Genomic DNA, 25,979 nt, shown 5'->3' with positions numbered 1-25,979 from the left:
AATGGCCCATTTGCCAACTTCTGGTGGGACTGGAAGGCCTGTTTTTTGCTCTCTCCAGGCTCCAGAGCCTTTCTAGGAGCTTGGGGAGGGTGAAAACGGCCTTCCCGATACCCCGGGAGGCCCTCCGAAGGCCAGAAATGGTCCATTTGCCAACTTTCAGTGGGACCAGAAGTCAGCAAACGGGCCATTTCCAGCCTCTGGAAGGCCTCCGGGAGGGGAGTGGCCTTTTTCGCCCTCCTCAGGCTCCTAGAAAAGGTCTGGAGCCTGGGGAGAGCAAAAAATGGGCCTACCGGGCCCACCATGCCATCGCATGCCAAAAACGGAGGTCGCGTGGTGGGGGTTGCGCGCGCATGCGTGGGGATAGGAAGCATAGAATTATGGGTGTGAGCAGGCACGCACGCTCCCCCCGCTTTTGGCACACGATGGCAAAAAGGTTAGCCATCACTGCTATAGCAGAATCATCCCTTGTTTAATTTTCAGGACACGTTGTCCAACAGTTTAATCAGGGAGAATGTATTTCCAGTGTAAAGCATTTTATTTTAACCTCCTGTGAACTGTGTTCTTTGTGAGCCTGCATGTGTGTGTGTGAGAGAGAGAGACACACACACACACATGCACAAGAACCAAAAAGGTGGAAAGATCCATTCTTCTCAGTTAAACATTAATTAACTACCATTCTAATGGAGCAATGCCCCCAAAGTTTCACACTAGAGGTCATCCGTCAGTTCAGTTCTTTGCAGCCACTGTGTGTAACTAAAATAACAGAAAAGCATCGTTTCCCAGCTCAGGGTTCATCAACAACTACAAATCAGGGTCAGTGACTGGATGAAAAGTAGATTCAATAAGCAGATGAACAAAGAAACTCAATAAATAGATAGAAAGGATACACTATCTCCCAGCAAGCCCTATTGATTTATTGCTGAAGTAGGTCCACAAACATAGATGTACTTATATGAGTACGATTACAGCAAACACCGGGTAGGTGCATTTAACACACCTTAGCTGATTTTCAGACATTAAGGGGGGTTTAGTCCTTATCAATTCTTGAATGGCATACTACCATAAAACCCAGAGGATGCTAATTCAGAAGTTGTCCTCGATTTATGACTGTAATGGAGCCTCTTCACTAGTCGTAACTAATAACAGTTGTAAAACTGGCTGGTCATGTGACTGATCCAATTTTACAAGCTTTTTTTGCGGTAGTCGTTAGGCAAACCCACAGTTGTTAAGCAAATGCCGCAGTAGTTAAGTGAACCAGTAGCTCGCTATGCATACGGTTTTGCCAAAAAAAGCAGTTTTTGTCCAAACTATTGCAAAATGCAATCACAGGGTCACAGAATGTTAAAATGATGTCCCAAAGGCAACTGGATTCTCTTGGGGGAGTTGTTCCTTGAAAACATTTCGCTTTTCATCCAAGAAGCTTCTTTGGTTCTAACTGAAGCTTCTTGGATGACAAGCAAAACGTTTTCAAAGGGGAAAAAATCAAGGAAGTCCATTTGGCTTTTGGAAACACACCTTTGTCCAGCTCACATGCCTAATGTCATTAGTAATGTTCTGGATCAGGGGTCTCTGACCTTGGCTACTTTAAGCCTGGCGGACTTCAACTAACTAACTAAATAAATAAATAAATAAATAAATAAAACTCCCAGAATTCCCCAGCCAGCAAAGCTGGCTGGAGAATTCTAAGAGTTGAAGTCCGCCAGGCTTAAAGCTGCTAAGGTTGGAGACCCCTGTGTTGTGGTCCGCCAGCAGCCTGCAGAGTTGGCAGCCGAGTCAGACAGTGAGGAGGCTGGAGAGGAACATGAACCAGTCCTGGAGTCTGGGGAAGGTTCGGACGAGGGCTCTGCATCGGAGGCAGAGAAAGGGCCATCTGGGAGGTACGTGCTGCCTCCAGAGCCTCCAGAGTTGGACCTCAGCGAGGCAGAGGAACAGGGGGAGATTGTTTCCAGTGCATGCATGCGCAGAACTGTCAGAAGGCAAGAACAGTTAAAACAAAAGGGATGACTCGGGAGTAGGGCTGGGAGATGACTGGCCCCTCCCAAGACTTAAAAGAGGAGCAAAAGCATGTGGGCCTTTGCAGGAAGCAACGTTGTTAATTCTGTGCAGTTTAAAGCCTGAAGCTCTGTTTGATTCTGGACTCCGTGTGGCTTTGCCAATTAGGTCTTTGGCAGCGAGATAAAGGGAGATAAAGGTGGGTGATTATCAGCCTTATCCCGAAGGACTCTTTACAACTATTTGGGACTCATCTGTGAATGAACAGAATTCACAGCTGTTAAAATAAAAGAGGTTTTTGGGACTACTCGTATGTTTTACTGACTCAGGAAGCCTAGTCAGAACACTGTTCTGGATGACTGAGAATCTCCATAGACACTGAAATGGCTGTAAAAGCAGCCATGTTGCCAAACGCTCAAAATTCAATCACGTGACCATGGAGGGGGAAGGGCTTGACCATTTGAACTTTGAATATGGGTTCTAAGTAGCCTCAAGGTAGGCTCATCATAACTTCAAACACTCAAAACAGTTACTACGGGACCAGTCTTAACTGAAGAACTACCTGTACTGGATTCCTCAGTCAGAATCTTTCAATGTGTGAGAATTAAAGTACCAGATTTTCAATTAATTTGAAAAGTCCGGGAAGGTTTCTCTACTCTTTTCTTGGAAGACTTTAAATAAAACCCTTCCTCTTCCAAGATTTCTGTTTATCTACATACAGTATTTTCTCTTCAATCATGTCTGATACTCAGAAACTGCACGAAGAAATCCCTTGGGAAAGTTTTCTTGGGAAAGTTTTTCAGAGGCGATTTGCCATTGCCTCTTTCCTAGGTTGAGATAGAAGACTAACCCTAACCCTAACCCAGGTCACCCGGCTGGTTTTATACCTAAAGCAGAACTTGAACTCAGGATCTCCCGAATTCTAGCCTGATGCCTTCACCCCTACACCAAACTAGCTCTCATCCCTTTTGTTACTTTCACGCAATACTAACTGGTGGATCAGAAAAGTAAGATTCTTTCTAGCAACCTGATCACACAAGTGTCTCTTCTGCTAAAATAAAGGATTATTTGCCAGTTCTGTTTTTTAACTTTGCCAAAGAACAGAGCAATAAAGAAATAATCAAAGTCAGGGGCAAATTGGATCACTTTAAGGATTCGGTGGACAGTGGATTCGTGAGTAGGAAATTAATACATCTCCAGCCTTAGAAGGATGTTACTTGTGGTTGATTCGGAAAGCACAATAAATCAAATGACACATTTAAGTCGATTAGTCTCAAGTTTCTTGCTTTGAAAAAACCCCCACACAGAATAAAAAAAAATATGCCTAATGCTTTGGGGCACTTCTTTCCACAAAAATAAATAAAAATCAATCAACAGAAGTACAAAACATTCTAAAGGAAGAGATTTGCATCTCCTGGAAATGGATTAAACTTCATTCCAGATTGTTCATTTCAGTGGTGGGTTTCACTTACCTTTGGTACTGGTTCGCTCGCGCACCACTTCTGCGCATGCGCGCAGCGTATTTGATGATGTCCAGGTGGGTGGGCGGAGCCTTTCACTGTCACTGCTACCGGTTTGCCTGAACCAGGGCGAACCGGTAGCAACCTATCACTGATTCATTTGCAATACACATTGTCCAGTGGAGTTTACTGGGTTTTTTAAAATAGCATTCTCTCCCAGAAGAAATTCCCCCTTATCTTTAATGATGGCTAAATACCACCTGAGTAGCCACATTACCAATGCAAATGCTATACATGATTCCTTCTTCATCAGAGTTGAAAGGTAATTAGCAAAACAATACTGGTTTGCATTAAATGTAAACCAAATAGTAGCAATAACACTTAGACTTATATACCGCTTCACAGTGCTTTTACAGCCCTCCCTAAGCGGTTTACAGAGTCAGCCTATTGCCCCCAACAATCTGGGTCCTTGTTTTACCCACCTCAGAAAGACGGAAGGCTGACTCCAACCTTGAGCCTGATGAGATTCAAACTTCCAAAATGCAGGCAGCTGGCAGTCAGCAGAAGTAGCCTGCAGTACTCCACTCTAACCACCGCAACTCAGTACAGGTGGTCCTCAATTTACAACCACAATTTCTATTGCTAAGATAGGTGGTTGTTAAATGAGTCATACTCAATTTTACAATCTTTTTTGTCATAGCTGTTAAGCAAATCATTGTAGTTGTTAAGTGACTCACATGGTCATTGAGCGAATCTGGCTTCTTCCATTGACTTTGCTTGTCGGAAGCCATCTGGGAAGATTGCAAACGGCAATCACAGGGCCTTTGGGACACCTCAACCACTGTAAATACATGCTGCTGCCCAAATTCTGATCATGTGACCGTGGGAACGCTGCAAGGACCAGTCATAAGTTACTTTTTTCAGTGCTGTTTTAACTTCACTAAATGAATGGTTGTAAGTCGAGGGCTCTCTAAACTGGCGTCCTCTTTGTCTTCAGAAGTGATTACCATAAAATTTGGATGGTTTCAGAAGGGGACTGGAGGAATTTCTGGAGTAACTGAGCTACATGTAGTCCTCGACCACAATAGGCCCCCAAATTTCTGTTGCTAAGCGAGACAGTTTGTTAAATAAATTTTGCTCCATTTTACGACCTTTCTCACTACAAAAATTGTTAAGCGAACCAATGCAATTGTTAAGTTTTTTAATATGGTTACCTGAATCTGGCTTCCCCATTGACTTATCTTGACAAAAGGTCTCAAAAAGTTATCCCCGGGTCACTCTCACTGACATAAGTATGAGTCAGTTGCCCAGTGTCTGAATTTTGATCACATGACCATGGGAACGCTGCAACGGTCGTTAAGTGTGAAAAACAGTCCCTTTTTTCAGTACCATTGTTAACTTTGAACGGTCATTATACGAGCTGTTGTTAAGTCGAGGGCTGCCTGTCGTAGTCTGATTGTTTCGGTTTGAGAGTAGCATGCCTCTAATATTAATTGCAGAGAAAGAGTAGCAAAAGTGTGAAATGCTTCCATCTTCTGGTTGTGAGCAGAGACATCTGCTGGGTACTATGAAAACAAATGTTGGATTAGGATGGAGCGATTTAGCGGGCCTAGTCTAATATTCTTCTGATTTTACTCAGCAAAAAAGAAACTGAATCTGGAAAAAAACTGGACACCATTTAGAGTCCAGCTGTGTTAAGACACTTCCAAGAAAAAAAAGGGCAACGACACCAAAAAGGAACAAAACAATAAATACATCTTCTTGGAAGAACCACAACGTTTTTGCAGCCTGACACACTTTCTACAAAGCCAGCCAGTTGCAGGCAGCTTCAGAGAAAGAAAGCTTAGCCAGAAGTCTCCAAAGAGACATTTTGGATTCAGAGCCAAGGACTCAAACCACAAAGAAGGAAGTGGGTTTAATGGGAAAAAAATTGATTTGATCAACATGTATATTAATTAAAATTAAATGAGGTTAACATCCATCCATTTAAACACGCTGACCTACTTAACTGAACAGAATACAAGTAGTCTTCTAAAAGTTAGCTTAGTGACCATTCAAAGTTACAACTGCACTGAAAAAGGGACATATGAACATTTTTCGCACTTACGACTGTTGCAACATCCCCATTGTCATGTGATTTACCTTTGGATGCTTGACAACTGACTCATATTTATGACGGTTGCAGTGTCCCGGGGTCATGTGATCACTTTTTGGGGAACCTTCTGACGAGCAAAGTCAATGGGGAAACCAGATTCACTTAACAACGATGTTACTAATTTAACAGCTGCAATGATTCACTTAACAAATGTGGCAAGAAAAGCTGTAATATGGGGCAAAAACTCAACAGATTTCTCACTCACTTAGCAACACAAATTTTGGGCAGAATTGTGGTCATAAGTTGAGGGCTATCTGTATAAAGAGACCTACTTTATCTTTCAAGGACTCTCACCATTTTTGAGTGGCCTCTGTTCACCAAAAAAGAGGGCATCCCACTGTGTCTATTCTCTTCTATAACTCAGTTTGGGGTTGAGCCAGTGGTGGGTTGCTACCGGTTCTCCCCGGTTCTTGCGAACCGGTAGTGGAAATTTTGAGTAGTTCAGAGAACTGGTAAATACCACCTCTGCCTGGCCCTGCCCCCAATCTATTCGCTGCCTCCCGAGTCAGGAGTCGGGAGTCCAGCTGATCGGCTAAAAGGAAAAAATCAGGGTTCTCTTGACAAAGAAGAGAAAAAAAAACCAAGACATTGTTGCTTTAAATTGAGAAGCCACGAAGCCTCCCAACTGATCGGCTAGAAGGAAAAAATCAGAGCTCGCTTTTCAGCCAGATCACTTGGCAAAGAAGAAGAAGGAAAAAAAAAAAAAGATGCTGTCACTTTAAACTGACAAGCCAAGAAGCAGCTGCTTGAAGGAGGATTTTACTTGCAGAAGCCAGCAGCTCATTTCTGGGTCAGCTGAACAACAAACTGAATAAGAGAAGGGATTCTTATATGGTTCTATATTTTTGAAGTTTTGGGGTTTGTGCAACATGGGCTTTGTGTTTCTAAAAAAGTTTGGGCGATTTCCATTGTGAAACATCCTGTCCTGAATGAGTTTTCTGCCTGCTTGTAAATGGAGCCGAACTTCCGGCTTCCACTTTCTATTATCTCTAAGTCCCGGTAGCTGTTTTCTTCTTACAAAGTTTCCTTTATGCAGATGCAGGAATGTGGAATGAGTATCAGGCAGGTTCCTTGTTAGTAGCTTGATTTTTCCTTGCTTTTCTGGGAGCCTTTTCTTATGAGTAAAATTTTATTTGGGGAAATGAAGAGGGGGGGAGTTTGATTCCTTCCCAGAGCAGGTTAGTGGAGTGGGGAGGGAATGGGGATTTTGCAGTATCCTTCCCCTGTCACGCCACCAAACCATGCCACGCCCACCAAGCCACAACCACAGAACCGGTAGTAAAAATTTTTGAAACCCACCACTGGGTTGAGCCCATTAGAAAATGAGTGCATGTTACTTACCGTCACTATAATCTATGGGAGCATAGGCACCTAGGAAAAGAGAGGCTGCAAAGTTGCTCACCAAGGAAATTTTCTGGAGGCAGAAAAGAAAAAGAAGTAAACGAACAACCAAACAAGCAAATAATCATATGACATGTATTTCTCTTTCACAGACCATTCAAAACAGAGTGTTTTGAAACTCCCATTGAGTTCAGCAAGCATTTAAAATATTACGTTTAGAAAGAGGATCTGAAAGGGTTTAATTGTTGCAAGGTCTTGCTTTGATTTTCTTTTCTTTTTTTGAGAGTTGCAAAAGACTAAGCTACCAGAAACCTTTCTTTCTTTCTTTCTCTCTCTCTCTCCCTTACACGCACAAAGCCATGGATTTTTAAAAAAAACTGAAAAGAAAATCTTTAAAAGAGGTTGTTGTTATGAGAAAAATAGGAGGAGGAACAAGTATTACGTATACTCAACGCCTGGAGTTACTTATAAAGTAATAAAGGCTGGATAAAGATCAAGTAAATAAATAAATAACAATTAGCTTGTCTTCCCTACATTATTTTATACTGGGAGGAAAGAAATTGGAGTCTAGCGATATTCATGGCATCTGTCATAAAAAAAGGATGAAGAAGCAAGAAGGCCAGAAAAATAGCTTCTGTTAGTTGAAGTCATGTAAGAACAGATGCGACTAGAGTCTTATGCTACCACTGGGTTTCCAAACTGTGCTAAGCCATGCAGTAAACTCTGATTTATTCCCCTGCTTATAGACAGCATTCTCAGAATCCAAATATTGTGTTGAAATGTATCATCTCAAGTCGTTTGCTAAAATAGGCAGCCATACTGTGATGGACTATTAATAACAATGGCAATAGCTATAACACTTAGACTTATATACCGCTTCATAATGCTTTACAGACCTCTCTAAGCGGTTTACAGTCAGCGTATTGCACCCCCACCCCCATCCCCACACACACACACAATCTGGGTCCTTATTTTACCGACCTCGGAAGGATGAGAACATGGGTCAACCTTGAGCCCGTGAGGATCGAACTCCTGGCAGTGAGCAGAATTAGCCTGCAATAATGCATTCTAATCACTGCGCCACCCCAGCTCATCCTTAATAGAATATATGGGAGGTACAGAGAGAGTAATTAATCTGGCAAGGTCTGTCTGTCTGTCTAACTATCTAACTATATATCATCTATTTATTAAATTTATTGAGCACCCATCTTACCCCAAGATAACTCTGAGTGGTTTACAATATTAAAAAGATAAAGTCTTACAAATATACAATAGGAACTACCTTAACCCTAACCCTATGTAATAAAAAGATAAATACACAACCCTAGTTAAAAGACGAGGAGGGAGGGAATAGGATGAGCAAGTGGGAGAGGGTATCTGTTATTAGTCTGTCAACCACTCCCAATGTGAAGACCCCTCACTGAAGCTCCAAGCCAACTAGTAGAACCAATCTTTAAGCTCTTGAGGAAGGTCAGGAGGTTGGAGATTCTGCCCTATAGCTGTGGAAACAATGAAGAACTCATCTCAGAAAAGTCATCACATGTCAATCTTGGCTTTTGGGGCCGTCACCCATCTTGCGCTCTTGTTGTGGTTCCGTTGCCTGAGCCTGGGCTATTGACAGATGCAGACTCTGAGAGTGAGGGAGAGGAGTTGGCAAGGCCTCCCTCTCCAGGACCCTCCTCTCTGGCAATGCCTCCGGAGGACACCGAAGGCCAAGAGATAGGCCCAGAGCCAAGCACGTCCCCGCAGCCACAGGTGGACAGCGACGAAGGAGATAAGTGCTGGCTGGATCCTCGGCAGCGGCGCGGGAGAAGCGTGCACAGCAGAGGGGAAGGCATGCCAGAAATTAGCTGAGTCACTGGACCACACCCCACAGGGTATAAATGTGGGTGTGGTGGCCGGTTCAGTTTGTGATGAGCAAAAACTGGAAATAATCCATGATCTCTGCGTTACTGGACTTTGCCTGCTTTATCGGACTGCATTTGGATTAATGCTTGTATTGTTGAAACTCTGCCTGCTTTATCGGAATGCTTGCAGTCTAATCTTTGTTTTGTGTGAGTAAAGTCTGAATTGGCAGTTAGCCACTGGGTTGCTGCCAACTTTATCTTCAAAGAGTTTTGTTGTGTGGCTTATTAACTCCGGGCCCTCTGTGGGGGTGCGTGTGTGGTATGGGGACAGAACAGCTCTATTCTCTGCATTTACCATGTACTCTAAGGCAGCAGTCCCCAAACCTTTTGGCACCAGGGACTGGTTTCGTGAAAGGAAATTTTTCCACGGACCAGGGAAAGGGACGGGAGGGGGACGGACAACCTTGATCCCTCACATGCAGAGTTTACAGTAGGGTTCGCGCTTCTATGAGAATCTAAAGCCTGATGAAGTGGCACTGAGGTAGTGATGATAGCTCTGGGGAATGGCTGAAAATTCATATATAGCTTCACTCGCTCACCCACCCACTCACCTTCAGCTGTGCAGTGCAGTCTCTAACAAGCCATGAACCGATACTGGTCGGTGGCTGAGTGTTGGGGACCCCAGTTCTAAGGATTATTAGAGAGAGGCTCTATTCACCCTCCTTCTCTAACACGAACTATCTGGACCCTTAATATTCCTCTGGAATGTTCAAACTATGTGGAGTTAAAGACCAAGGGAGAATTTGGAGTCTATAAAATGTTAGCATATTTTAGTTTATGATTGTTAAATGCTATACCCTGTATTTGCTCTGGGAAGTCCAGGGGGGTGGGGGGTGGGAAGGGAAGGAGGGGGGGTGAGAGGGAGGCGAGGAGAAAATGTCTGTATCTTTGATAAAACTTTTTAATTTAAAATAAAAAAATATTCCTCTGGAATGGAATATTCTTCTTCCTGGAAATCCAGCCTATTACATTCCGTCACACATGCATATTTAATAAATTAAATAATAAATAAAATAAAATAATACAGGCTCAGCTCTTAAAGATACCAGCATGCAATATCATGACTCAAGTTACAAAAGGAGTGGTGTTTGGATCATTTTTGTCATTTGCCTCTATCCCCTACCCTCCGTGAACACCCCACTCTCAGACCTGGTGCATTTTGAAAGTCACCCTTGATCAAAAGGCAATGCAGAAAGAAGGAACTCTCTTTCTTGTTTGCAATGCATTTTGGAATTGCATTGCAAGAGATAATTAAACTTTTTTTAAAAAAAAGAGGGGGGAGATAAATTCATCAGTTAATAATCCCCATCTCTAATCTCCCCCATTTTCTATAGAAGGAATCATATCTAGAATTGCATTTCTGGCATGAGAGCACGCCTTCCGTTAACAAAATAGCTAATATTAAGCATTCAGATTAATGTGATGCTGTATCAGCAGCCACTTTTACTGAACCTTCCTTTTGATAGATCTCTTTTCTGTTTAATGAGGGGCTTTTTGTTACCATATTTATGCTAATGTAATTTGTACAAGCATTGTGATAAGTTCCCCTTGCAAACCATAATAAAACCTAAATTAGTTATGATTCCCAATAAACGAGCAGAAGATTAGCAAACCTCGGTTTGTGAATAGACTTCAGGATCCCGGCTGTAAATCTTCGCTATCTGGTTTCCTGTAAAACGCTGAGAAAGGACAGGCCACCAATATTTAGGAACACAAATTGTAAATGGAGTCAATAATAATTAACTCAGCATAATGAGTTCAGGGCATTGCACCCTGGATATTTTAATTTATTAAAGGCATAACAGCAGTTGCTATTCAGATGCAACAGGCATAAAACAGATGATAATGCATTGACAGGTGAATGTTTAACTCACCTGGAGTTTAAAAAGGTAACTGAAAAATATATTTCCCCATAATATGTATTTCAGAAACAATAAATCATGCTAAGTAATCTTTCTAGACATTTAGGCAAGATTTCAAAAAATTTCAGGAATGATTCATTCATATCAGAGGTGGAATGTGCAACAAGAATGTGTTCATACCTGGAATACTGTGTGCAAATTATTTTGGGAGACGGGAGAAAGAGTTGCTGCCTAGACAATGTCTATTAAATGACATTTGAGTCCCGGGGGGTGGGAGGTGGGGTGGAGATGGGATCTCAGAAGCAGGGGTGGGTTCTAAATTTTTTTACTACCGGTTCTGTGGGCGTGGCTTATTTTGTGGGTGTGGTTTGGAGGTCATGTGACTAGGTGGGCGTGGCTAGCTGGTCAGAGTCATTTCTGGAAGGTCCTCGCACTTACGACCAGTCCTCGCACTTACGACCCAATTCATTTGTTTGCTTTTAACACTGATCAGCTGTAGGACGGACCTTTGAAGCCCCGCGGCAAGAGATTAAACAGTTTTTTTCCCTGTAGTCATCAGCTGGGACTCAGGAGGCAGCAATAGATTGGGGGTGGGACCAAATAAAAGGTAAGAATAACGTGGGGGGGGAGGAGGCGGGGGGGAGAACCGGTTCGGTGATGTCATATCGTCACTGCTACCGGCTCGGCCGAACCCGACCAAACCGGGAGGAACCCACCACTGCTCAGAAGGGATCCTCTATAGTTTTCAGGAGCATAAAAATAAGTGGGGGGAGATACTTTCAGGCTTGCAAGATTCTGTTAATATAACCTTATTATCAAAATAAAGTTAGTACTATGCTTGGTGCTTCTTATCTGGACTACCTCAAAAGGCTGATGTCAAATCTTGCAGTCCTCCTTTGGGATGTTTTCTCCACCACCACCCGTCGTTCGAACTCAGATTTTGATTAACAGTATTGTGGTCCGCCAGCAGCCTGCGGAGCTGGCAGCAGAGTCGGACAGTGAGGAGGCTGGGGAGGACCATGGGCCAGTCCTGGAGTCTGGGGAAGGTTCGGATGAGGGCTCTGCGTCGGAGGAGAGAAAGGGCCATCTGGGAGGTATGTGCTGCCTCCAGAGCCTCCAGAGTCAGACCTCAGCAGGGAGACTGTTTCCAGTGCGCGCATGCGCAGAGCTGCCAGAAGGCAAGAACAGTTAAAACAAAAGGGATGACTCGGGAGTAGGGCTGGGAGACGATTGGCCCCTCCCATAAGACTTAAAAGAAGAGCAAAAGCATGTGGGCCTTTGCAGGAAGCAACGTTGTTAATTCTGTGCAGTTTAAAGTCTGAAGCTCTGTTTGATTCTGGACTCCGTGTGGCTTTGCCAATTAGGACTTTGGTAGCGTGTCAAGTAGGTGATTATCAGCCTTATCCCGAAGGACTCTTTACAATTATTTGGGACTCATCTATGAATTAACAGAATTCCCAGCTGTTAAAATAAAACAGGTTTTTGGGCCTACTCATGTGGTTTACTGACTCAGGAAGCCTAGGTAAGAACAATCAGAGTGTTTTCTAGGCCAAGGCTGTGTCTTCTCCTCCTTCTCTCTCTCAAGGTCAGGAGTCTCCAAACTTGGCCACTTAAAAGACTTGTAGGCCTCATGCTGGCTGAGGATCTTTGGGAGTTGAAGTTCACAAGTCTCAAAGTGGCCATGTTTGGAGAGCCCTGCTCAAGGTCATTCACAAGTACCACTACAAGATGAGACCTCTCAGGCCATACAAAGCCCTCCTTCGGTTGAACTTCAGCAGGACACTTTGAAAGCCCCAGATGGAATCTGTGGGAAGTAGAAAGTCTCCGATATTCCTCCCATTCTCATCCCCACCCTAATTGTGAACAATTCCATTCTGCCCTCTTTCAGTTTCCTTATCTATCAATTCTGTTGCAATATTTTCAGGATCAGACTCAATAAAGATAATAGGAGTTAGAGCTTTAAATATATTTCTTTTTAATTATGATAGGCATTCTATATTCACTGAATATTCAAGGTAGAAGCAACGAGAATGGTGAGGGTGGCTCCTTATATATACAAGGGGTGGAGCTAGGAATGGGAGTGGTAAGTTATGAATACATTAAAGTCCAAAGAATAAGTTAACCTCTGATGTTCCATATATACATTATTTACACATTGGAGAATAAGGCATTTACATCTGACAAATCCCCCTCTAAATGCCGGTTCGTTACACAACATCAATTACATTCTGATTCAGGACAATATAATACATATAATTTAGAAGTTAAATATTTGTGTTGTTTAGAAGGTAAGGGTTTTGTTAATATGTCAGCTAATTGTTCAGAAGTATCGCAATGTATTGCTTTAATGAATCCGTCTTGAGACAGTTGTCTCACATGCTTAAACTTTATATCAATATGCCTGGACCTTTGTCCAATTGCATCGGACCTGGATATTTCAATGGCCGCTTTATTGTCTTCATGCATAATAAATGGTAAAGTGGGTTTCTTCCAAACATCAGTGATTAGATCATTGAACCATACAAGGTTATTTGCAGCCTTGGACAAACAAACATATTCCGCTTCTGTAGTAGAAGTGGCTACTAGTTCTTGTTTACCAGTATACCAGTAAACTGGACAATCATTCAATAGAAAAACATAACCAGAAGTACTCTTTCTGCATGATGTATCACCAGCCCAATCTGCATCAGCATAACAAGTAATTTTTGGTTCTCTGTCATTATTGGGTTCCAGCATTAAACAAAAATCTAATGTACCCTTCAGATATCTTAGAATTCTTTTGACAGCTTCCCAATGATACAAGGTTGGTTTACTAACATATCTTGACAATAGATTGAGAGGTAATGCAATATCTGGCCTAGTCCAATTAGATATATAAAGGAGTGAACCTATAACTGATCTGTAAAATGTGTTGTCTTTAAACTCAGGGGAAGATTCATCAGTGTTTCTAAGAAAATCAGTTTGCATAGGGGTGTCACAGGTTTTGGCATTATTTAAGTTACATTTGTTTAGGAGTTCGATGATTTTATCTTTCTGTGTAAGTTTGAATCCCCTTTTAGTTTTGTTAATTTGCACACCAAGGTATTTATTCACTTTACCCAGAGATTTCAGTGAGAAGTGTTCATTTAACTTATTTACAAAGATTTCCCTGCTCTCTTTATGCTTTCCAATGTATAAAATATCGTCCACGTAAATTAATACAAATTCAATATGATCATTACTCTTTTTTACAAAGAAACAATTATCAGCAGTGGTGGCGTTGAAATCCATGGTCTTAAGTACTTTTACCAAGCAATCGTACCATCTTTTGCCGGATTGCTTTAATCCGTACAGACTCTTATTTAATAACCAAATTTCGTTCTTATTAGTGTATTGACTGTGTGGTGCTCTTACATATATTTCCTTATCTAATTTTGCATGTAAGTATGCGGTCTGTATGTCATATTGGAATACGTCCAGATTGAGTGCAGATGCTACTACAAGGGCTGTTTTGACACTCTCTGTTCTCACTGTGGGTGAATATGTATCAGTATAGTCTTCTGGATATTTTTGTGCATAGCCTTGTGCAACTAGTCTAGCCTTGTATAAGGTATTGCCTCCTTCTAAGTTCTTAATTTTATAAATCCACCTGGTACCTATAATTGTTTTATCCTTAGGTGCGATCGCAGGTGTGAATACATTTAATCCTTGTAAACTTTCCATCTCTTTTTCCATAGCTAGTTCCCATTTTTCTCTTTCTTCATGTGGAAGTTTCAATACTTCTTCATATGTATTAGGTGTTATTTGTTCTCCATTCATATGCATTATGTAATCTTTGTATTTATTTGGTATTTGGTTTCTATTGTTTCTAATAGTTCTTTCAGGCTTGCTATGGTTATCATGCAAGTATCTAGCTTCCTTTTTTGTTAATGTGTCTGTCTTTATTTTATGCTGACTATTAGTCCAAGTTTTGGTTTTGTTCTTACTTTTGTTAATATTTTGATTTTCTGTTGTTCCTTCCTCGCAAGATATCGTATCTTTACATTTATTAGGAAATATTTCATTAAGGTGCAATTTTGACCAATTGGCCTGTTCATGGAACACAGCTGTTCTGGATACTATAAATTTGTTATTACTATCAATAAATCTGTACCCTTTGGTTCCAGTTTCGTATCCCATGAATCTTAATCTCCTGGATACGTTTTCTCCCTTTCTCCTCAATTGTTTAGGTATGTGTACGTCTGCAGTGACTCCAAATATGTGCATGTGTGATAATTTGGGTTTTCTATTGTACATCACCTCATATGGTGTCTTATTCACAATACTGGACCAGGTTCTATTTTGAGTGTAATTCGAATAATGTAATGCCTCTGACCAAAATTGCTTGCCTAAACCAGCATCCTCTAATGTGCACCTAATCATGGTTTGTAGTGTGGAATTTTTCCTCTCTGCAACTCCATTTTGAAATGCAGAAAAAGGATTGGACGTGAAATGTAACATTCCTCTATCCTTTAACCATTGGGAGAATTCTTTAGACATGAACTCACATCCCCTATCTGTCATAATTTGCTTTATTCTGATATTATGTTGTGTTTCTATACGTTTGTAGAATTCCTTAAATTTCTGAAATGTTTCATCCTTGTGCTTTAATGTGTAAACAAAACCATATCGGCTGTAGTCATCCACTATTGTTAGGAAGTAACGTTTTCTATAGGTAATTGAGGGACTTAATGGACCAACTAAGTCCATATGTACCAAATCAAAAATATTGTTAGTTGATCTGTTAGATTTTTTTGGTCTGGGACTGGTTTTTAGTTTGGTGGATTTACATACTGAGCATTCCAAATAATTTTCACAATTTTTTATTTTGACACCTTCTGCGTGTTCAGTCATTTTTTGTACTACAGGAAAGCTTGCATGTCCTAACTTCCTGTGTAAGATGTGAGCACACTCATCATGAATTGGTTTACCTATTTTTGGTTTCTTTTCCTTGTATGTATTTTTGTGATCATGAGTTATTCTACACTCATCATTGTCACTGTTACTGACATTTTCATCATCTGCTTCAATACAATCTTCCATATTTGAATCAATGTTATGTAAACATCTTTCTTTAGTTATCAGATAGGGTAGACCTCCTTTTATCATTACAGTACCTACATTTGTTTTGTTCTTTTCTATAGTTGCTTTCCCTTTTGAGAAAACTATATTGATATCAGATTCTCTGCTTAATTTTATGGCACTTAGTATGTTGTGAGGTATTTCTGGGATTAATAATACCCCCTCTATTTTCCCTAGACCAGGCAAGGTCACATTTCCTTTGCCTAGTACTTGAACCTTTTCTTGATTAGCTACCTTTATCACAAACTTATCTTCTATAAATGAAGATAATATACTTTTGTTGTTGGTGGTGTGATTTGTTGCACCAGAATCAATAAGCCAATTGTTATTCTCATCCTGCTGTGTTCTGGTGCTGTCTTGTTTATTTAGCCCATTCAGTGACCCAGATTTCCTCTCTTTTGAATTTTCTCTACCCCCTCTACCTTCTTTGTAATTTGGTGGACTTCTATATTTGTGTCTATCTGTGGAAGATTGTCTGTAATTATATTTGCTCCTATATTCTGGCCTATGTCTCTCTCTTGAGACTTTGGGACAGTCTCTTCTACTATGTTCCCTGGATCCACAATTGTAGCATCTAAAGGCCTCATTATGTTTATTTTGAAAGACTACTTTCCTAAAAGGTTTGTGGTCTGTTTGGTTACTGGATCGATTTTTTCTTGAATTGTCTTCTGCTATCAATTTGTTAGATAGACTTTCTATGGATAAATATCCCAAATTAATGGTATCTAAGTGTGACATAAAGCTATCCCATGATGGATCAAGTGAATTGATAATAACACTTTTCATTGTTTGATCTGAAATCACTTCCCCCCTCAATTGTAGCTCAGCTCTTATTTTGTTTAGATTTATCAAATGCTCACTTATAGAAACCCCTGGTTTTACTCTAGAGGAAAAGAAATCCTTAGACATTCTTGTGGTTGTAGCTACGCTATCGCTGTGAAATAGATTAAACATGCATTGAATTATTTCTGATACAGTTAGGTTTGGTTTGATGCTATGATACATTGCAGGAGACACGCTAGATATTATTATGAAAAATGCTCTATGATGTAAACAATCTATTTTTAAAGTCCAAGGTCTTCTTGGAGGGCTAGTTATAAAGAATAGTAAATTTTCTTTCATGAAAATAACCTGAAGCTGTTGATACCACTCTTGTAAATTAATGCCATCAATTCTAAGTTTTGGGAAGTCACTGGGTAAGTTACCTACATTATTCTGTCCATTACTTACAACCTGGGGCAGTCCGTGATCTCTCAAGTGCAGGAAATTACAGAACGGCATTGGGATGCTTGCAATGAGTCTGCGCGGTTCTCTGGCCAGTTCAAGTCCTTCTGGGTCGTCTACGTAGTTTCGCACATGCGCGTTGCTCATTTCTTCTTTGGTGGCGTCGTGGAAGGTTCTCTCCCTTTCAGCTCTCTCGATCCGCTCCTCCTCAGATGAGTCGGTCTCTGGCTCGGTTTTTGGGGTTCTGGTGGTGGCGACGGTTCTTTTCTTCTTTTTGTGTGCGTTGGTATTCGATCTTGTCTGTGGTGTAGGGCGAAATCGGCATGGCTCTCTGGGCTCGGGCGTCGTCGCTTTCGAAGTCAGGATGGGAGCGTGCAGGTCTTGAGTCGCCGGTTTGATTTCTTGCTTCTTCGTAGATGTCTTGGTAATTTTCAGTCTTGGCCCAAAAGCAGCAAAAAGTGTTTTCATTGCTGATTTTACTTGAGATTTTGTTAAATCGTCTTCACTTTCTGATTTTGGATCATCTGAAGAGTTTGAGACTTCTTTCTCACTTTCTTCGTCTGATAGTGTTTTTCGCGCCAGAAATTTTGAACTGAGCGTTTTGATTGGCTCTGCTCCATTCTCTTTTGAAGTTCGTTGAAACCAAGATGGCTGCCATTCAAAATTTCGCGCGGGATCACATCTTTTTTTTTTAACAACTATTTTCTCAGTAGTCATCTCACTTACGGTTTTTTGATCTTTGGGTTTTTCTTTAATGACGTTTTTCTCTCTCGCTGCTCCGCTGTTCTTCAGCATCTCCTGGAGGTCCGCGATGAGACTTTCATCATTCTTTTGGCTTTTTAGTATCTTTAATATCTCTGACCTGAGTTCGTTATTTTCTATTTCGATTTCTTTCTGGTCATTATTTTCACTCATTAGTTCTTCTTCTTCAGTGGAGTATTCTTCGGATTCTCTCGAAATCGCATTGGTGGATTCGTTGATCATCTCTTGATCAGTTTCTATTTCTTTGCTGTAGGCCCTGGTGTTGGGCCTATCTTTCTTGGACATTTTTAATTACTTATTGAGTCAATTAACCATCCTCTGCTACCAGATTGTTGCAATATTTTCAGGATCAGACTCAATAAAGATAATAGGAGTTAGAGCTTTAAATATATTTCTTTTTAATTATGATAGGCATTCTATATTCACTGAATATTCAAGGTAGAAGCAACGAGAATGGTGAGGGTGGCTCCTTATATATACAAGGGGTGGAGCTAGGAATGGGAGTGGTAAGTTATGAATACATTAAAGTCCAAAGAATAAGTTAACCTCTGATGTTCCATATATACATTATTTACACATTGGAGAATAAGGCATTTACATCTGACAAATTCATTTCATATGAACTTCTAGAAGGTTTAAAGGCCAGGATGAAGATCCTGATCCCACACCTCTTCCCTTCTCTAGTGAGTGGAGCAGTGTTGTTCAACCTTGGGGACTTTAAAGCATATGGACTTCCAACTCCCAGAATTGCTGGGAACTTCCATGCGGACTGCAGAATTCTGGTAGTTGATGTCCACACATCTTAAAGTCCCCAAGGTTGAGAAACAACAGATTAGAGTGTTGGACCAGAACTACCGTAGGTTCAAGTCTACCCTCACTGGATGGCTTTAATCAGTTTCTATCTCTGAGCCTGAGCCAACTCAGCAAAAATTGAGAATGAGGACAAAGCCAAATCAAACCACAATAGCTTTACAATACCCCAAGGAGATTGATTACTTCCATAACTACATTTTTAAATCTGAAATTTCTACTCTGCTTCCTTTCTAAAGTATCTCAACATAATCTTGTGGTCTAGGGAATTTCAACGTAGAATGGAAGGGTCCACTTAAAATCTAGTTATAGTATTACGGTACTCAGATTTGGAAGGTATTATAGGTAGTCCTTGACTTACAACCATTAATAGAGCCTGGCAATTACAGTCATAAGTCGTGAGGCTGGTAAAGTGGGACTGAACCAATTTTATGACATTTACAGCAGTCATTAAGCGAACATGGCAGTTGTAACGCAAACGTGGTGATCATACAGCGAATGCCACGGCCATTAAACAAACCCATTGTTCTCTATAGGCATTTTCTGGCAGAAATCAGAAGTAAATGCCGGTTTTCATAAAAAAAAATTCATAAATCACTGTCATGTGACTATCGGGCCCTGCAAAAGGCTGTAAATGCAGGCTGATTGCTAAGTGCCCAGAGTGTGGTCATATGACCGGGATGTGGGGGGGTGGGGGGGAATGAGGCAGCCGTCCAAACTTCAGAACTTGTTCATAAGCACCTTTTGGAGACTCTGTCATAACTCTGAATGTCCTTAAGTGACTGGTCCTAAGTCAAGGACTACCTGCAACAGTTTCTTCAAACAATTTTTTTCCTATGAACCTGCCAGCCTAATTGCTTTCTTAAAGAAGCCCATATATTTTATTCTCACATTTGCTCCTCCATTAATCAGAACATCAGCTACTATCAAAATCAAAGTTATATAACCTGAAGCTACAGAGTATACGTGCAAGCTTCTATTTTTTTTTTATTGTTAAGAGAAAAGGGAAATCACTAAATAGAATGGGTACTGTTGTATTTAAAAGATCTGTTTTTAGTTTTAATTGCCTTTTAATGTAAAATAGAGGAAGTTTGGCTTCTAAGATGCTGCTTCTAGATTTGGGAGAGTACAACTCCACGGATGAATGCTCAAAAAAGTTTAGCATGGATCCCAGCCTGAAAGTATTTGTGTGACCTGATCTAAATTATGATTCAAAGCAGAACTGCCTTCCCACCCCATTGCACCCCATTTGTCCTCCCCACCAAAAAATGTACAGGTAGTCTTCAACTTAGGACCACAAGTGTGAACAGAACTTCAATTGCTAAGTCATGCGTTTGTTAAGTGAATTGTGTTCTATTTTACTGTTTTATTTTATTGTCACAGTCATTAAACAAATCACAGAGTCACTAAGCGAATCCAACTTCTTCCATTGAGTGATTGTTGGGAACCCTAGTTGCAAATCCCTGCAGCTGAGAAAGAACTCAGGAGAAGAGCAAGGACTCCTGATCCGAGAACAAAGAGGGACGAGAGAAGGTGAGATCAATGCAGATTGAGCTGGCTACGAGGGAGGAGAGTGCCCCAGGCACACCTGGGGACTGAGATATAAGGAGGTGCCGTGAGAGGGGCATTTGTTGGGAACAAACATTGAATCTATGGAGCCTTGTGTGCCCTTGCCTGGACATTGCTGTACTCTGTCTTGTGGGACTTGCCAGTTTGCCTGCTTCACTAACCTGGTTTATTGGACTGGTGGGCCTGGTTGCTGTGTGGCTAACCTTGCTTATTGGACTATTTGCAGCCAGAGGCTCCTGAAGGGGTGTATGAGAGCTTTGCTTCAGGACTTGTAGTGAATGTGGGAACGTTTGGGGGCACAGTTGGAGCAATAAAGGGGAGTTAGACCTATTCTCTGGTTGCTTTCGTGCCACGCCCCAGGTCATCACACGGTGTGTGCGCCGGCCAAATACTCACACGGCCCAGTTGCAAATAGGCCATATCCTGGTATTGGGCCATGTCCCACAGATTGGGGACCCCTCCTTTGTAGGAACAACACTAGACAGTGTTCACATTAGACCTTCTTGGTTACCTTCTCTACTGTCTTCTCCAACAGCTCTCACCTCATAAGCTCGGGAGCCAGTGATGTCAGCTAGTTTCTGAGCCCCTCCGACCTTTTCTTCCAGAGAATTGCACTGGGCACTTGTGCTGGAATCCATCCAGACTGGACTGTTGCTGACAGAAAAGCAATTCTGTTGGAAACAAAGAAGAGACAGCAGAACAGCCAATAAAGTCAGAGTTGCAAGTTGGTTTAAGACAATACAGGTAGTACTCAACTCACCGCCCAATTGAGCCCAAAATTTCTGTTGTTAAGCAAGACAGTTGTTTAAGTGAGTTGTGCCCCAGTTTACGACCTTTTTTTAACCACACTTGTTAAGCGAATCACTGTCGTGAAGTGAATTATAGAATTGTTAATTGAATCTAGCTTCCCCCATTATCTTTGCTTGTCGGAAGCTGAGTAGTAACCATACAAATGGGGATTTCATAACCCTGGGAAACTGCAACCATTGTGTATATACAGGCCAAGCCCCACATTTTTATCATGTGGCCACAGGGATGCTGCAATGGTCATAAGTGTGAAAACCAGGCATAATTTACTTTTTTCAATGCCACTGAAACAGTTGAACAAAGAAAAAGTCTCTGCATTTGCGGAGAGGCAAAGGTAGAAAACCTGGCTCACATCCTCTTTGACTGTTGCCTGTACAAGAGGGTGAGAGATAGGTACCCCGGTCTATATACCAAACGAATGACCCATTGGGATCCCCGTAACAAAACAACTTACCTTATGTGTCGTCAGAATCTGAAAATAACATTTAACACAGCACAGGACTTACGCAAAATGGTTCGGTTGAGATCGGCATGTGTGGGACTGATTGGGGTAGATTGTAGGGGTGATACCGAAATACAATTTTATCATATTTTATTTATCTATATATTAAGTGATTGTGTTCTATTCCAATTTCTTTTTAAACTGTATTTTATTCCAATTTCATTTTAAATTGTATTTTATCTAATTCCATTTTAAATTGTTTTTATCAGATTTTAGAAATAATTTGCGTCTGGAACTCTGCACTTTGAAATGGCTCTAGGGCTAATCAATAAAGTAAACTAAACTAAACACTAAAAAAAAAAAGGTTGTATGTCAAGGGCTACATGTAAAGTCAGGGTCAAAAGTTGGTTTAGGACAATAGCACATCTTACTTCCACACCGGAAAGTGTTACAATGGTGCAGAGGAAATATTTTAGCAAGGAAAAGCAGTCATTATTTTACACATCAGACATTATCCTCTACTTTGGGACATTCAAGTCACAAAGGAGGCTACACCTAAGCTCTGTAAGAAGCCACAGTATGTTCTTGATGGTGTTTTTAATTATATTAAGCGACCCAGGTAGGGTGCATTTTCTATACAGGTAGTCCTCAACTTACGAACACAATTGGGACCTATCCTGTTTTTTAAGCAAAATGAAATATTTTTCTTTAAAAAATCAAAGCAATTCCAATTTAAAAGCATGCTCCAAAAGGTGCTTTAAAAAAAAAAAATAGCCAACGAAATCATAAACTCAGCAGGAAGAACATTTTAAAGAGATGCAGTGATTATGGGACAGTTTGACTCTAAATCGTTGCAAGCAAAATCTGCAACTGTCAACAATCTTTCTCAAGTATTCCTTGAAAATATTCCATATACAAGAATCATTTCACTTCGAACATTCTGTGATTATTTTGACCTTTTATTATTATTTTTTTGGTTGGACCATATTATTTTAAAATTTTTATTTGTTAAATTTAATTTTAATGTTTTTAATGCTTTTGTATCTATGCTCTTATATTATTATAAGCAGCCCAAAGTTACTCAAAACAGTTATGACAAGTGGCATAATAAATAAATAAATAATAAATAAATAAATTTATTTGCTGAGTAAATTTGACTCAGAATCTCTTAATCTCAGCATTAACTTCATTTTTTTATGTATGTGTCTGAAATGTAAGTCGGCAAAAACCTATTAATCACCTTAAGAGGACAAGTTGGATCCACTAATTAGGCCTACTATAGCTGAGTACAAAAAAACTACTAAGTGAAAGTTGAAAACATCTCTAGAACCTCTGTGGATTTTTGCAGAAATGGCACCCTTAAATCAATCCCAAACTTGGTAGAACAATGAAATCAGCATGTCACAATTTTATTTTATGAAGACAGGGAGAAGAAACAAACAATCTCCCCTCTTTTCTTTCTTAAAGACTAAGTAAATGTGGAATGTTATCACATGTAAAGGAAAATCTATCACCTTGTGATGTAGCATCAGCTGCATTTGTTCTTGGCCAAGAAAACTATAAAGCATCTTCTACAGTTTTTCTAAGATCAATCAGTGTTAAGGTCAGTGAGCAAGAACAACTTCTAACTTCCTCTAAAAACCTCTGGAGACGATTACCTTCAGTGATTGATGTAAAGGAAGAACAGGTGATAAATTTTGCAAAACAGAGCGCGCTCCTTCTTTCCAATAGACACTTCCATGTTGCTGTTAAATTAGGAAAAATAGAGAAAGAAGGTTGATGCTATGATTCCCATTAAATGATGATAAATGTTCACACTACCAGCGCTGAATAATGTGAGCAAAGGTGAGATTAAAACAATTATTTATTGCTGAAAGAAAAAGCTTTTTCTAAAATTTTCTTTGTGGTTTCCTTCTATAATTATATACCAGGATCAAAATATCTTTTAGAAAACTATAAACCATTCTGGTAGACAGGCAGATAATGGGTAATAATAGATGACAGAAAAATGATAGAAAGGAAGACATATTATGGTTCATCTGGAATAGTTTGTATGTGTGTAGTCTCTCTCTCACACACACACACACACACACAGGCATAATATGTTACATCCACATACATACCGAATCTCTCAACTAAAACAAAAATAAAAAATAAATTAAAAAAAACAAATCAACAATTTTCTATTACTTAGAAAACAGAAATGGTAATCATAATCCCAGATTTTAAAATGTATTTTACTGTTCGAGGTGGGAATTAAATGAATTTACAAATTAACTTCAAAAATAGACATGCAACGTGTTTTAAACGGCCCACACTATGCAGAGAAGTCCTAATCTGTACTGGCCAATCAACCACACATTATGGTAGCAGACAAGGAGCTGATAGATGAAGTTCCACCAAGTGAGGAGGATGAGAAACTGGAGAAGTAGCAGGGCTTGAAGGAAGAAGTAGAGAGAATGTGGGAAGTCAAGGATCCAACAGATCCCAAGAACAAAGCACTCTTTTCCAGAAGAAGGCAGGATTAGGAACAGCTAAAATCCTGCAAAGAACCCTCAAACTCCACGGCCTCTGGTACAGGAATCAATGGAAGATATACAACACCCATAGGGAGGGAGGGAGGGAGGGAGGGAGGGAGGGAGGGAAGGAAGGAAGGAAGGAAGGATGGAAGGAAGATGAGAGGGAGGGAGGAAGGAGGGAAGGAAGGAGGGAAGGAAGATGGGAGGGAGGGAGGGAGGGAGGGAGGGAAGGAAGGAAGGAAGGAAGATGGGAGGGAGGGAGGAAGGAAGAAGGAAGATGGAGGGAAGGAAGGAAGGTGGAAGGGAGGGAGGAAGGAAGGAAGATGGAGGGAAGGAAGGAAGATGGGAGGGAGGGAGGGAGGAAGATGGAAGGGAGGGAGGGAGGAAGGAAAGAAGGAAGGAAAGAAGGAAGATGGAGGGGAGGGAGGAAGATGGAAGGGAGGAAGGGAAGGAAGGAAGGAAGGAAGGAAGGAAGGAAGGAAGGAAGGAAGGAAGGAAGGAAGGAAGGAAGGAAGGAAGGAAGGAAGTCAATGGGAGGGAGGGAGGAGGGATTTAAACTGGAAACACACTGAGCCCAAAGCATCTGTTTTCCATCATCACCACCTTCCTTTTAACCAACCTGTCCAGCTCCAGACAAAGCTTTTACAGTGGAGAAATTAAAGCCTGCAGACTTCATCTTTTCCAAAATCAGATCCAGGGCCTAGAAAAAGAAGAAGAAGAAGAAACATTGCAGAGCAATTTCAGTATTCTTGGAAATTTGAAAATCTCACAAGTCTCAGAAATAAACAGAAAAGAGATGCCAGGTGCATCCATGAAGGGCTTTTAGAAAAAATCGACATGTTGGTCACAAGCATGTGACTGAAGCTCTGCCCCTTTTCCACATGCATCACGATTACTTTTCATAACAAACACACCCACACATACCCCAGGTAAGACCCAGGAAGGGGGACTGCAGTTGTGCAAACTCCTGGGTAACATCTCTGTTCTATGAGTTGTACCGGTTGCCAATTGACTTCTGAGGACATTTCAAGACCATCATCAGTAATGCCCTTTCGTGGTTCAGAACCAGGCTGTCTGTGGAACCGTATCTCTTCCTTGTTGCTTCTTCATGTTATTAGCTCTAGCAGACCAGGTATCCCCCAGGTCCCATCATGGCAGTCATGTTATCTTCTGGGACCTTGGAGACATGCCCTGGTGGTGACCATGTCTTCCCTGGAAGATAGCATCCATCCCAAAAGACTTGCCTGCCTACCTGTCTGCCTCCTCCTTTTTCTTCCTTCCTCCCTTCCCTCCCTTCCTCATTCTCTTCCTTCCCTTCCTTCCTTCCTTTCTCCCCTTCCTTCCTTCTTCCTTCCTCCCTCCCTCTCCCTCCTTCTCTTCTCTTCCTTCCTTCCCTTCCTTCTTCCTTCCTTCCTCTCTCCCTCCTCTTCCTTCACTTCCTTCCTCCTCTTCCTTCCTCCCTTCCTTCTTCCTTCCTTCCTCTCTCCCTCCTCTTTCTTCCCTTTCTTCCTTCCCTTCCTTCCTCCCTTCTCTTCCTTCCTTCTTCCTCCCTTCCTTCCTCTTCCTCCTCTTCCTTCCCTTCCTTCCTTCCTTCTTACTCCCACTCTTCCTCTTCCTTCCCTTCCCTTCCTTCCTTTCTCCTCTTCCCTTCCTTCCTTCTTCCTCCCTTCCTCCTTCTCCCCCCTTCTCTTCTCTTCTCTTCCTTCCTTCCCTTCCTTCTTGCTTCCTTCCTCTCTCCTCTTCCTTCCCTTCCTTCCTCCTCCTTCTCTTCCTTCCTCCCTTCCTTCCTTCCTCTCTCCCTCCTCTTTCTTCCCTTTCTTCCTTCCCTTCCTTCCTCCCTTCTCTTCCTTCCTTCTTCCTCCCTTCCTTCCTATTCCTCCTCTTCCTTCCCTTCCTTCCTTCCTTCTTACTCCCACTCTTCCTCTTCCTCTTGCTTCCCTTCCTTCCTTCCTCCCTTCCCTCCCTTCCTTCTTCCTCCCTCCCTCCCCTCGTTTCCTTCTTCCTCCCTCCCCCCTTCCTCCCTCCCTCT

General features: G+C 41.3%; 1 protein-coding gene across 3 annotated transcripts in view; it reads right to left on the bottom strand.

Annotated features, from left to right (window-relative positions):
- The window catches only part of XYLB (xylulokinase), a 144,474-nt gene that overhangs the window by 101,836 nt on the left and 16,659 nt on the right, over positions 1 to 25,979 (bottom strand). For all 3 annotated transcript variants that reach the window (XR_015734132.1, XM_087893096.1, XM_087893097.1), the window contains exons 4-8: positions 24,570 to 24,650; positions 23,090 to 23,176; positions 20,725 to 20,853; positions 10,469 to 10,534; positions 6,949 to 7,021 (exon numbers count right to left, since the gene is read on the bottom strand). Coding sequence is in view for 2 of the 3 variants with exons in the window: in XM_087893096.1 (XP_087749222.1) it covers positions 6,949 to 7,021; positions 10,469 to 10,534; positions 20,725 to 20,853; positions 23,090 to 23,176; positions 24,570 to 24,650 (436 nt within the window). In the remaining variant the exon portion in view is untranslated. The remainder of the gene's footprint in view (positions 1 to 6,948; positions 7,022 to 10,468; positions 10,535 to 20,724; positions 20,854 to 23,089; positions 23,177 to 24,569; positions 24,651 to 25,979) is intronic.

The sequence above is a fragment of the Pantherophis guttatus genome, chromosome 4 (assembly GCF_059756535.1).
Source record: "Pantherophis guttatus breed Tessera chromosome 4, ASM5975653v1, whole genome shotgun sequence".
Taxonomy (NCBI): Eukaryota; Metazoa; Chordata; class Lepidosauria; order Squamata; family Colubridae; genus Pantherophis; species Pantherophis guttatus.
Note: the sequence above shows the minus strand (reverse complement) of the source record. Positions and strands in the feature narration are given on the sequence as shown.